The following is a 12,454-nucleotide window of genomic DNA, read 5'->3' on the forward strand; positions in this document are numbered from 1 at the left end:
ATGAAATGACATTGACATATATTTTGTCAAATAATACACTAATAATATTTACTCTTTCTTATATGTGGAAATATTATGTAATTGCTTAGAGAATCAGATAAAATGTGTATGTTCCTTTTATTAATTGTTAAAAGGAGAAAACACTCTTTATCAGCCTTTGATTATATTCTAGTCCATATGAAGGTGCTGAAGAGTGTGGGAATAAACCAAAAATGAAGGAACAAAATACAATTAATTATTTTACCAGACAGGAGAAAGCAACATGCAAAGGAATTTGTCTGAGAAAATAATATTTTCTCTATGAAAAAAGGGAAAAAAACTAAAAAGTAAAAAAAGAATAAGCAACACTATGATTTGTAGATTCATCTTATATTTGAATCCAAAAGAATCAAAGTAATCTGTAAATCAGTATTATTAAAATTACTTTTTAACATTTTGGTACTTATTCTGAACATTATGCTGAGAAAGTACGATTATAATACCAGGTCTGAAATTACCTCCAAACTGCTCCTTTTGCAATAGACTGAGCAACACTGTTGATAACATGAACATGTTGTTATTCAAGACAGAATATGACTAAATGTTGACATTATTGGGTCACAGAAGCAGAGAAAATCTTGAAAATCAAAACAAAATACTGCTACAATCGCCTTGAATTTCTGTTCCCTCAGGTTCACAGAACTGTAGCTTTGCATCTGAAACAACTATAATTTTTTCTTAAATTGTATATTCACACACATAAGGAGTATGTACATCACTGATCTTAAATTACTGCCCTATGTTTAAAATACACTAAATAATACAAGACACTAATTGAAGTGTAAATTAGCAGAACAGAAACAATCTTGTAATCCAATTCATATACAGTCATGGTAGCAGTGAGTACAAAGCCCTGAGTTAGAAATCACAAGTAGATTGGCTGCACCTAGGAGCCAGGGTAGAGGACGTTCTACAACCTCTACATCTTTTACTGTACCCAGCCAATACTTACAGATGTTGTTAGTGAATAAAAAGGAATTAAACCATTCTCTTGAATAAATATTTTGTCTCCCTAAATCCACATCTGAATGTTTATTCATTAATTGTAACCCTGGACAGAAAAGTTCAGTGCAGACCTGCTTTTAAAAAACTCATATTTCCTACGGGGGCCTAAGAAAAAGTGCTATGCACTGCTATTGTTTGCAGTAGTGTAAACATGAAAATACGAGTGCATTTGTAACAGGAGTAGAAAGAGTTACTCCACTCAAACTAAGTCAAAAGGATAGCAGCAACCCAAAAAGTATAAAAACCAGATTTTTATGTTCCACGCTTCAGTGATACAACACTTCAATCTCTTAGCATATACAGGAGAGATCGTTTGAAAATTTGCATGAGGTGTTTACAGCTATCAAGTGTTAACGAGAAAAGAAGTACACATGGTAACCTAGATACAAAAAGCAGGAGAAGAGTACAATGTACTTTGCACGAAAACATCATCTTAAAAGAGGGCATTTAAACTCAAATTGTGTTTCAGATTTACAGTATTCAGAAGAGCCAAACTCGCCTCCTTTGTTCTGAGGCAGTAAAAATTTGCTAGCTCGCTGCCTATGGTTTTACACCCTTTTTCCTCTTCATGAGCTATCATCCAAAGCAAATGCAAAGTCTTATAGTGCAGGAGTCCTTCTTTGCTTCAGTCACTTGCATGCTGAAATGTCCCATTTCTGGCTTTTTTCTGTCAATAAACCCTTGGAGAATGCCTTAACAGTTGGACCTAAAGGTATAACAATGGGCCAATAAAGCACCAGAAAACCCACTGATTTTGCTATCAAGCTTTTGCAAGCAGTCAGTAATAAAGAATATTATCCAGTGCAATACAATATATATTGCACAAAAATATCGCAAGTATTTTCACCAACAGTGTGTTATATCAGCTCACAAGAATACCACATTGATTTGTTGCTATTACAGTATTTATAACTGTAAAGATTTAACAATGCCTTCCCTAAATTATCTAAAACATCTGGCATGAACAATGAAATATTGAAGTTTTGAGCAGTGACGACCAACACACTTTTGCAGCACAATGGTCTAAGACAATGCAAGACACTGCAGAAGGGCTGCACTTCAGTTCTTTCTCACAGTACTAAAGCGTGTATCAGTAGAGTATTTCTGTGTTGAACTTTCTTCTAGCAACAACATGTATACTCTCCAGAAAGAAGACAGAAGAACTACAATAAGAAAAATATTTGTAACAAAGCTAAATAATAAGGTATATAAATATAGTTTGGTCAAGTTCTTAAACAAAATTTACTCTGACACATAATTCTATTCATGCTCAGAAATTAATATTTGCAGAGTATGCATGCCAATGTAGGTACTCTGAATTTTGGCTTCTAGATGTGTCTTATATCTCCACCTGATTTTAAAAAAAAAACCAAAAACTTACAATCTTAAGGTTTTGGGCTTTGAACAATACTTGACTGCCAAACATAAGTTAAAAAAGAGCAGTGTGAATCCACCTTAGCATACCAAATATTTTTTCTATTGTATCAGCATGAAAAGTAAGGATTGCAGAAAATTTTAGCCCTTATAGCTATTTTCAGATATTTACACTCAGGCAAGTATCTGCAAAACACACTTACTAATAAGCACACATACTTAGTTGAGTTATGGCATATATTTTCTCACCTTCTGCACAATACCCCATGCATCCTTGGGTGGGCTGCAGTAAATAAACAAAAAAATCTCCGCAGTTCCTCACACTGACAGGGATTCGGAAAAGACAGCAGTCTCTTGAAGTGCTGAAGAAAAACTGCCATGCAGCACAAGCTGTTAACTGTTTGATCTCACCAGGTCGAGGCATGGATTCTGACTCCCTCAGAGACAACCAGACAGGGGCTTGAGTACCACAGTGATTCATCTTCAGCATGAGAAAAAAGATCAGAAAATGGTTAACGCTATATCAAATTGTTGCTGCACTTTAATATTAGAGAGGTACATATGTATTCAATTAATTTCCTGCATGAGCTTTTAGCAAAGTTTAGACAGTATAATTGAGGGCTTGCTTACTTTCCTCCTCAAGGTTGAATATAAATAAACACAAAAGACACTTAAGTCCTTCTTTCAGCCTAACGAATTAATGTTTCTAAAGACAGGCTGTAATTTAGTTCTTGAAGAACTTAACCGGGAGCCACACCTGAGTGTTTTGCCCCAAAAAGCTAACAGTTGTGTTATGGCTTAGTGAGCTACTCTACAGCCATTAACCCACAGTAACTGACTGTGTGAATGCCATCAGAGCACAGCAAATACAGGGTAGAACATACATATTCTGAGTATGAACTAAAGGTGTTAAAGCTGACACATTTTATCTGCCCTCTGCCACAGACTGAAGGCTCAGCTAACCTCCTGGACCTTCATCTAAGAGATCTGGCTAGCTGACACAAGGTTACTGACTTGCAGCCTAAGCCAAAAATGCAAGACACCTGATAAGCCCTGTCTGTCTTTCAATTCCCCACCTTCAGGTGCAGATATGCTTGTAGCACCCCTGTAACAACCACAGTGATTTTGTAGCAACCCTAAATCCTTTGGTGTTTACAAAGCAGCCAGCTTCACAAGGTCTGTGGTTCAGATGACAATTGAATAGGTGATTTAAGAGGGCTGTTGTTCCATCTCTCACAAATGAAAGCCTTGTTCAGTGCTCTTCCTCACAGAGTGAGTAGGATAATCCCCTTCAGTCCTCCCCACGGTGGCTAGGTGAGGTCTGTAGGTCAAGGAAGCTGCCATGGAGGTCACAACTTAACAGTAAGACAAATCATGGTAACCAAAGCGTAAGTCTGATTTAGAAGACACCAGAGTTTACCAGTAGAATACAGAAAAATGAATCCTGAGAAAAGGAGACAAAGAAGGAATCTGGTTCACGGGTTACCAGAATGAGTTAAAGATCACCTCCTGTCTTTCTTGTGCTGCTGAAAGCAAACTGAAGAAAAACACCTAGAAGGACACAGTGTGTTAAAGCCAGCATTTGGAAAATATTTACAAGAAAACTATAAACCTGAAATTGTGAGATTTTGAGAACCTCTCCTCCTTCATATGTCACCTCAAGTATTCCTTTCTTTGACCTGATAGCGAAAGGAGGTCTCAGATCATCTTGTTTTTAGATTTCTTGGTACATAGTCTAAAGACCACTGCAGACTCACTGAGCAATTACTGATCTCAAAAGTACATCCGTTTTTCTTCATCTAGAATATCTGAGCCCACTATTAATCCATTAGGCAGATGAATTAATGAGAAGTGGACAGAAATGGGATGGATTGTTTAACAGGGTCTGAATCTTTGACAAGGATTAAATGTAACTATAATAAAAATTCTCCTGAAGGGAACAAAAGAAGAAAACTTCCCAAACAAGATATCCGTTCTAGTCTGGTTTTAATGTTTTGACTTTGAGGTTTCAAAACAAATGTCTTGGTTTTATAAACACATGCAAAGAAGCAGATGTCAATGCACAAATCTTATTTGCTCAATAAGTTTTGAATCAATCTCTTTCCAATTGTAATTATCTGGACTCCTCTGTACTAGGATGGTAGCCTTTTTTAACCAAATACTTACCAGGCACTGAGAACTTTGGTCAGATTTCTAAAACTTTCTTAGATTATCTGAGCAGGTGTCTTGCTAGTCTAACGTCTGCTCTAAGAAACACATTGGTTTTTCTTTCTCCTGGTTTCTCATGCTGGTCCTTTGCATAAAAGTATCGATTTTTGACAAAATACAACTAGTTAGGGAATTTGTTTGTATTATATCTAACTGAAAGAAAGTCCTTCAGGAGTCATGCTTTTCGCTGCTTTTTGCAGTATAAGAGCCTGGATAACAGTAGCCTCTGAAACACAGCTCTTTGACTCCCTGAGTCAGGAGCACATTGAAGGTACTTTATACTGCTGTAAAGATTTAACAAAAAGTAAAATAAAATAAATAAATACATAAATAAAAATAAGACTGGGTGCTATACATTCAATTTAATTTTATTATTATGTTTTAACCGTTTTGTATTCCTTTAAAAATGTTTCATTGTTAGGCTTTTCTTTTTTCTTTTTTTTTTTTTTTTAAAGAGACTGACCAGATTTCAATTAATCAGAAAAATCACAGGTAAAATATTCTAGTGATATTTTAATTTTTTTTTTAACAAGGAAACGTTTTAAAATAGGAAACTACAAAGATCTCTCTCTGTGGAATATGACTATTACAGAGATGTTGGAACAGCTCCAAAACCAAGCATTACAAGTCTAAAGTATTAAATATTCCAAGTAATTCTTTAGTCTTAGGGGACTTGCAGATGACAAGGCAACTAATTTTCAGTTAGCTCTGTTAGCTCATGCCATTTTAGGAGTAATCTCTTCTTTCTAACATGACCACTTTAAAAGCTCCACAACTACAGGATTTATGTGGCTGCAAGTCTTTACACTGCTTTCACAGGGCCTCCCTAACAGACTAACCATCGCACAGTTGCAGCTTTGCAACACGAAATCCCAGCTATGCCGCCACTGAGAAAATTTTCTTTAGCAGTGACTACAAATGGCAGTTTTTGAGTGCTCTAAAAGGGATGCAATTTATCACCTTCTGCTATTGCCCATTCACTGTAAAATTTTCAATGCTTAAGACAATTTTCCTGTTAATATATTTTAATATACTCAAGTATTTAGAAGGAATGGGTACTCTGTATTCCCTCACATCAGTCTCCATAACCACAGTCTTTTTTTATACCTATCCTACTGAAAATATCTTAAGAAAAACATATATTTTGCATAATCAAATAAGTTGTAACAATACCTTTACGCACTTGGTTGGCATCTCAGCAGGCTTATCAAAAATCATAAAGCGATACCATCCTGGTGTTAGGGAATGGTCACATATTAAATCCTGAATAGCTGATTGCTGGAGGTGGGATGAATCAAAATCAACACTTCGGTAAGGGGTCTGCAGGATCTGATGTCCATCAGGAGTGCATTCAAGAACTGTGGAGCAAGAGTATTTCACGTATCACGATGGAATGTCCAGTAAGTATGTTAAGTATTTTTGACTGGAAAATATGGATATATTGCAATATGTGAAGCTACTTTTACTGAAAAACATATTGAAGTCTTAATAACAACAACAAATGTACGGTATGTTAGCACTCTAAAATTTAATACAATTCATCATGCACTAACTTTCCCTTCTTTAAGTGGACAACAAATGCAAACTAACCACCAGACTACACAATTACCCCAGATGTAAAAACAGTGGAAAGGAATATTTTTTTTACTTTCTCTATGGATTTTGACTTTCTAGTTCCAGTGATTTTTATGCAACCCAACAACCTGAATAAAAATGGGGTGTCAGATCCATGAGAGCATCAAACTCTTACCTCAGGAGTAAGAATTATCCAAATGTCTTTTGGAAATAGGCTACCACTTTACAGAGTTCCTATGCATGAAACGAAGAATTCCCTCAAATGGATGAGAGTTTGAATGTAAACATGCAGATCATAGCAAAAGTGTGTATGGAAATGGGTAGATACTTAGTTACACATTTTAAGTCAATATTCATGACTGACAAGATAAATTTTAATCAGGTAAATACAACTGACAAACATATTTTTGGACATTTAAGTGATCTTGTGGTCTCAAAAAATATCTCAAAATTGCTAGTAGGTAAAATGAAGGATCAGGATCTGAAGAAGCCTTCATGACAGTTTTTTTAAAAAGCAGAATGCCAGAATTTCTGAGTCTGATCTGGCAGCTGAGTTGACTCCTGTCAAAGACAATGACAGTAAGAGTTCTGGCTAATAGCATATTTGTATGCAACGTACTGAACAGCCATTCTTGCTCAGGAATATGCTTGGGAAGCGAAACTAAGGGAAAATAAAGTAAGACAATGTTTATAAACACATAACATTTTAAATACACATATCTATTTACCTTGCTTTTAAAAATGGATACCAACTGATGCTGACTGTGAATGGAATTTCAGATTGTGTTGAATGACACAGTTAACCTTAATTCTTGCCTTTACTATGCTACTAATGAATTTTAAAAATACAGCTGAAAGCAAACGTCTGCATTTTGAATACTAATACTCTGATCTTCAGTTTTCACTCCCAGTTATTTTTTTTCATTTGTCCGATATTTTGCATAATGTAATTGTGTCACTGATTACAAACGTATTTTGGTTCAAATCATGCAATAATGCACTATCTACCACATTCCTTCCTATCACTGTTCAGATAACCACAATTATAAAACCATTTCAAAATCAGGTAATTCCCCTCCTTTAAACAGAGAAGGTGTCCCAGTGAAAGAACAGAGATCATCTCTTTCAAGCACAGTATGAGAATCCTATAGTCTTTCAAAGACTGAAGATTTAATCTGATCTGGCTTTAGGCTAGCCAGGCAGGTAACAATAGCTTTATCTTCTATCCTCTAAGGGCAGATGGAAGTCAATGTGATTGACTGTGCCACCACTGTGCTTTTGAGTTGCTCGTAGTAGCCTGTAGGCTATCTGTGTCCATACAAGTTGACCTTACTGAGAATTTATCCCTCCCTGGAATTTGAAGAAAAGCCCTTGAAGAATCACAGGTCAGTCATGTGTGTTATTGAAATGTTTTCCAAGCAAGCTTCAGCACAAGCAGTTTACGAACCATGGTGAAAGTTTCTTCCTGTCTTCTGTTCTTTATTGGAATTCTCCCTTTCATACAGCACCCTCATTAGTTTTCTTTCCTGTAACCGAATCAGTCCTGAAACAATTAATATCTGTTACCTTTTCCATTAATAAATCAAGCTAGACATGAGACAAGTCTTTATTTTCTTTTCCTGCACAGTTTAATTAGATCATCATTTGATAGATCTTTAAAACAGCTGACTGTACTCACTTGTAATAGGATTATAAATCCTACTAAAGATCAAATTATACGTTTCTTATTATTATGCACATCACTTTGAAATGTCACCCAGTTCTTCATGTATTCTTTCTTCCTTTTTAGAAGTATGCTAGTATTTCTATAGTTTTTGCTTGGAAATCTCATGTTGCCTAACGCTGGTTGTTTTTTTCTTTTCTGTCTTTTATTTTCCTTACCCATTCCACAAAACAACTGAAAATAACTGCCATAATCAATAATATAAATTAAAATATTTTATTACACATCTGAGTGTGTAACTGATGTGCTAACCCTAGCAACAGCAGGAATAAGTAAAATGATCATATTTATGGAGACATACACAACACTGAATGTTGTGTTCTCTGTGAAAAAGTTACCTCTGCAGACCAGACCTGCTTAAATCACAGGCATTTAAGAGGGGAGTTGCTAAACTTTCCACTGAAATAATGATTCCTTGATTCAGGATTTATTTTTTAAAAAATAATATAAGTATTATTTCAAACTTCATTCTCAGAATGACAAATACCAATGTTGCTGTAATGCTCCAGAAAAGCTTTGCCTGTATCTATCACCCAGTGATTTGCAACCCATTGAGTCAAGTCTGACAAAATAATAAGGAACTGAAAATAGGGTCTGATACTTGAAAGTGCTAAGGAAGCTCACCCACAGGACAAACTCACCTACCAGCTTTGCCTAGTACGGGAGGAACACTAAAGCATGGGGAGGCATATATGCTACTGTTGACTTACAGCATCTTCACCCACAGTCACAAAACATTACGACGTGTTCTGACACAAAATGAAAAACTCATGTTAGTCTTCACAGAATTTATAATTTAAGAATTATTTTTGTTGATGGAAATACTTCCATATATATGAGAATATTATTTTTATTTTTTTTCGTTTAGGACCTTTAAATGCATTAGTGATTCAGTAACTTCAAATTTAAATATTTCCTTTAGAACAATGAAATCAAACTTCTAATTAGAAAATGCACAAATGAATACTTAAGACTGTGAAATTCAGCCTCCTTTGTAGCTTGTGCATCAGTGGTTTAACTTAATCTAATGGAGATACACATTGATAAGCTATGAGGAGAGACTTATTTCTGGAAGTCAAACTCTCCCATTTTGTTTGGAGGTCCAAATACTACACACTGTCTGCTAGAAAAGCAATTTCTTAGGAAAATACGCAGCTGCTTTCCTAGAATTTAAGTTTATTTATCATATTCAGTGCTTCTTTTCCACAAACACCCTCTATACTGTCTTATGGCTTTCTACTGTTCTTTAACTGAGGTCTCTGCAAGCCAGGAAGAATTTGATTCCATATTTGCTTTTTCCTGACTGTCTTTAGGATTAAAAGAGTGAGTTTTGCCTGGATCCATCCCAGACCTACTTGGTCCTGCCAGATACGGAGAAACGTGACCCAACGCTATAAAATAATTCAACTTTTGCAAGATCCTAGAGGATGAGCAATAGCAAGACCTTCAATGGATCACAGCTACTGCTTGCAACTGGAAGGCTGAGGCCCCATTATTAAATCCAGTCCTGAGTTTGTATTATGAAAACTTCCCTGTTCAGTAAAAATAGCTCATCTCAGGATTAATGCAGCATTTCGGACACTGTATAGCTGCCCTGTTTGCTACCCAAACTTCACTGTAGGTATTTGTTACACTGGGCTATTCTAAGAACTCTTTTTCTGGCTGTTTTCCATATTGGGCACATTTTTCCAGTCATCTCTCTGAACAGACTAAAATATAAAAAATACACAAGCTAGTACACGTATGTCAGGCCTTTTGGGGAGAGATACAGATGAAATCTCTGAAGTGACAACAGTACCTGTTTCTAGAGGGAACTGGAACTCCGTGGCACTTACTGCCAACACAGAAGGGTTTCTACCACAACTGCCAAAAAGGAGGGTCAGGCAGTAGGTACTCTGAACACCATGTGTTAAGCAAAAGTCAAACAGGTTCTTGAACCATGTGCCACAAAGAGATATTTAGTGGCTCCTGATGACTGCCTTTGAGGCACTTGAGTGGAAAATGAGTTCCACAAAGGAAGGACTTTTCAATTCCCTGTTCACATCTCTATTCCCATCCACCCGCAGGGAGGGGCAGATGATTTTCTAGCTGCCCGTAATGTTTATGGAGCAGTCAGGGGCTGTGGACTGCTGGGCATGAAGCAGAGTAGAGATGGGAAGAAGAGTGACCCACAGAGTACAGGCAGTCAAGAACAGAGTGGCAGGACTGGCAACTCAGTTCCTCAGGTATGGAGTTTATCCATTTGTATCTCCTGCTGTCCAAAGGCCAGGATGTGTCAAATGACTACAGATAAACAAATAGTGCCATTAGTAAGTGCCCATTCCGATCCTAAACGTGCTTTTTCTTGCACCTACTGACTGCAAAGGATTCAGTATATCAACATCCCGAGGCAGAAATTAGAACCAGGACTGCATTTAGCAAAAGTGCTCAGATGTGTTTGCAGACTTAAATTATTTCTAAATAATACTAAATACTAAATACTAAAACGGAAAGAAATTAACTTTCTGGAAGAAGTTTAGGGTAACATTTTTAAAGCAAAATATAAAAATGCTTGTAACTATTCACCTAAAAGACATCATTTGCTTGGATGAGACATAAAAAAAGAGCATGATCACAAATGCTGAAGCAACAACAGCACCACAACACCACGGAGCGGGAATGTGAATACTCCTGTATGCGGAACCACAACGAAAACAGAACCAACGTGCACACGTTAACACACCTGTATACATAACATTATTTGAAAGGATGTTAAAACACTTCTCAGCCACTCACGCCCACGCCTTAAATAGTGCTTTGCAAAGCTAGTAAGTAGTTGTATAACCTCTAAAAAAAGTGAAATACACGCTTATAGAATATGTCCTAGCAGTCCTCAATATAATACGCTACTGTATCTAATCTTTATGTGGATTTTCTCTCAGAAATGTGAAACATTTTGGGTTTTGCACAGACAGGGTTTTGCGGAGGTCCCAGGTACAGGTGTGCCTACGCACCACGCGTGCCCCAGGGCTCGGGGAAAGGAGACTACGGAAGAGAGAACGGGAGAATTAAGCCTCCTGCTCTTCCATGTTCACTCGGTGGGTGTCCCCGGCAGGTGCACCGCGGCAATGCCAACTGCCACTTGGTCACTTCGCAAAGTCAAGCCTCTTCCAGTGAAACCACGCAGCTATAGTGATCGAGCTGGAAAACGAGAGAGGTAGGAGCACAAGGGAAGGACTCCGGGACCGGACAAGGCGCACGCTCCCTGCCGGGGGGGTCACTTCAAACCCCGAGATGGGGGAGCGAGGGCAAGCGCGACCCCCGCCGCCCCACGGCGCCCGCGCCGCCGCTGCGCGCTCCCGTTCACCTGCCGGCCGCTCTCCCCTCCCTCGGTGCCCGGCCCGGCGCCGCTTACCTCGCCGGTGGGGCCCCGCCGCCGCCACGCACCCCAGCACGGCCGCGCAGAGCCAGAGCCTGCGAGCAACGGGGACGGCTCCCGGCATGGCCCCGCCGCGCCGCGCCGCGCCGCTCCGCTCCCCTCCGCCGCCCCGCTCGCCCCTCGGCCGGGAGGTCCCGCTGTCCCGCTCCCGGCGCCGGCGGCCAGTCCGCGCTCTTCTGGCGACTCCGTGCCCCCACCCCGCGCCTCAGTGCAGCCCCTCCCGCCGGGGGGGGAATGCCGCGGGGCCCGGCCCTTAGCCCGCCTCCCTGCCGGCTCCGGCCCCGCCGGGGGTCGCGGTGGGGGTGTCCGCTCTCCGCACTCGGGTGGCAGCGGTGGGGGGCGGGGGTGATGCGGCCGGTGCCCGGGCACAGTGGGTGAGGCTTTGGCCTGGGCATCCCCGGGCCGCGGTGGCCGTGGGGGGACGTTGTCAGCAAGAGAGCAGACGAAACAGCCGGTGGTTCTTGTCGGGGGCTCTGTGGAGATGCTTTTCTGTACCCCGGACAGGCCCAGAGCTGGGTGGCATCATGGAAGAGCAATGTCCTCCTGTTCTCTGACCTTTCGTTATACTTATTTTCTAATGTGCAGTAACATGCTGAAAAAAGAGCCAGTTTCCAGTTGTTTTCCGTGGGCACTTTGCTAATTTCCTTAGATCATCAAGACTGTTTTATACTTCTGCTTTTGTAATAACTACAACCTGCTGTGTTTGATACCATTAATACAGAATAAGCTTAGCAAATGCTTAACAGTTTCAGGCACCCAACTTTCAAGGCTTGCTGGGAGATGCTTCTCTTTGGAAATGTCCAGCCGAGGACAAAGCAGAGGACAAATCTCAGCGTTTAAGATTTGGTAATGCTTGTATTTTTCTGTATAGGCCTGAGTTTGTGCAGGCACTAAACTACTTTGCACACACCAGGCTGTACAGCAGTCCACAGAAATGTTTTGCATTCTCTATAGGATATAAATCAAACAAATAAATGTTACTGACAATAAAACACAGCTTACTGCCATCCATTGAACATCTGCAAGGGTAAAATGTTTGGTCAGGACTGCTTTCAGGAGGTGCTGACCCAGGTGGCTCTTTGCAGAGCAGATTTCCCTCCAGATGGAGATAT

General features: G+C 39.4%; 1 protein-coding gene across 1 annotated transcript in view; it reads right to left on the reverse strand.

Moving 5' to 3' along the window:
- The window catches only part of VWDE (von Willebrand factor D and EGF domains), a 40,243-nt gene extending 28,837 nt beyond the window's left edge, over positions 1-11,406 (reverse strand). Inside the window, exons 1-4 of the mRNA XM_086741764.1 lie at positions 11,319-11,406; positions 5,800-5,984; positions 2,668-2,899; positions 639-704 (exon numbers count right to left, since the gene is read on the reverse strand). Coding sequence (XP_086597890.1) covers positions 639-704; positions 2,668-2,899; positions 5,800-5,984; positions 11,319-11,406 — 571 coding nt within the window. The remainder of the gene's footprint in view (positions 1-638; positions 705-2,667; positions 2,900-5,799; positions 5,985-11,318) is intronic.
- Between the last annotated feature and the right edge of the window lie 1,048 nt (positions 11,407-12,454).

Source organism: Chlamydotis macqueenii, chromosome 2 (assembly GCF_036417535.1).
Source record: "Chlamydotis macqueenii isolate bChlMac1 chromosome 2, bChlMac1.mat, whole genome shotgun sequence".
Classification (NCBI taxonomy): domain Eukaryota; kingdom Metazoa; phylum Chordata; class Aves; order Otidiformes; family Otididae; genus Chlamydotis; species Chlamydotis macqueenii.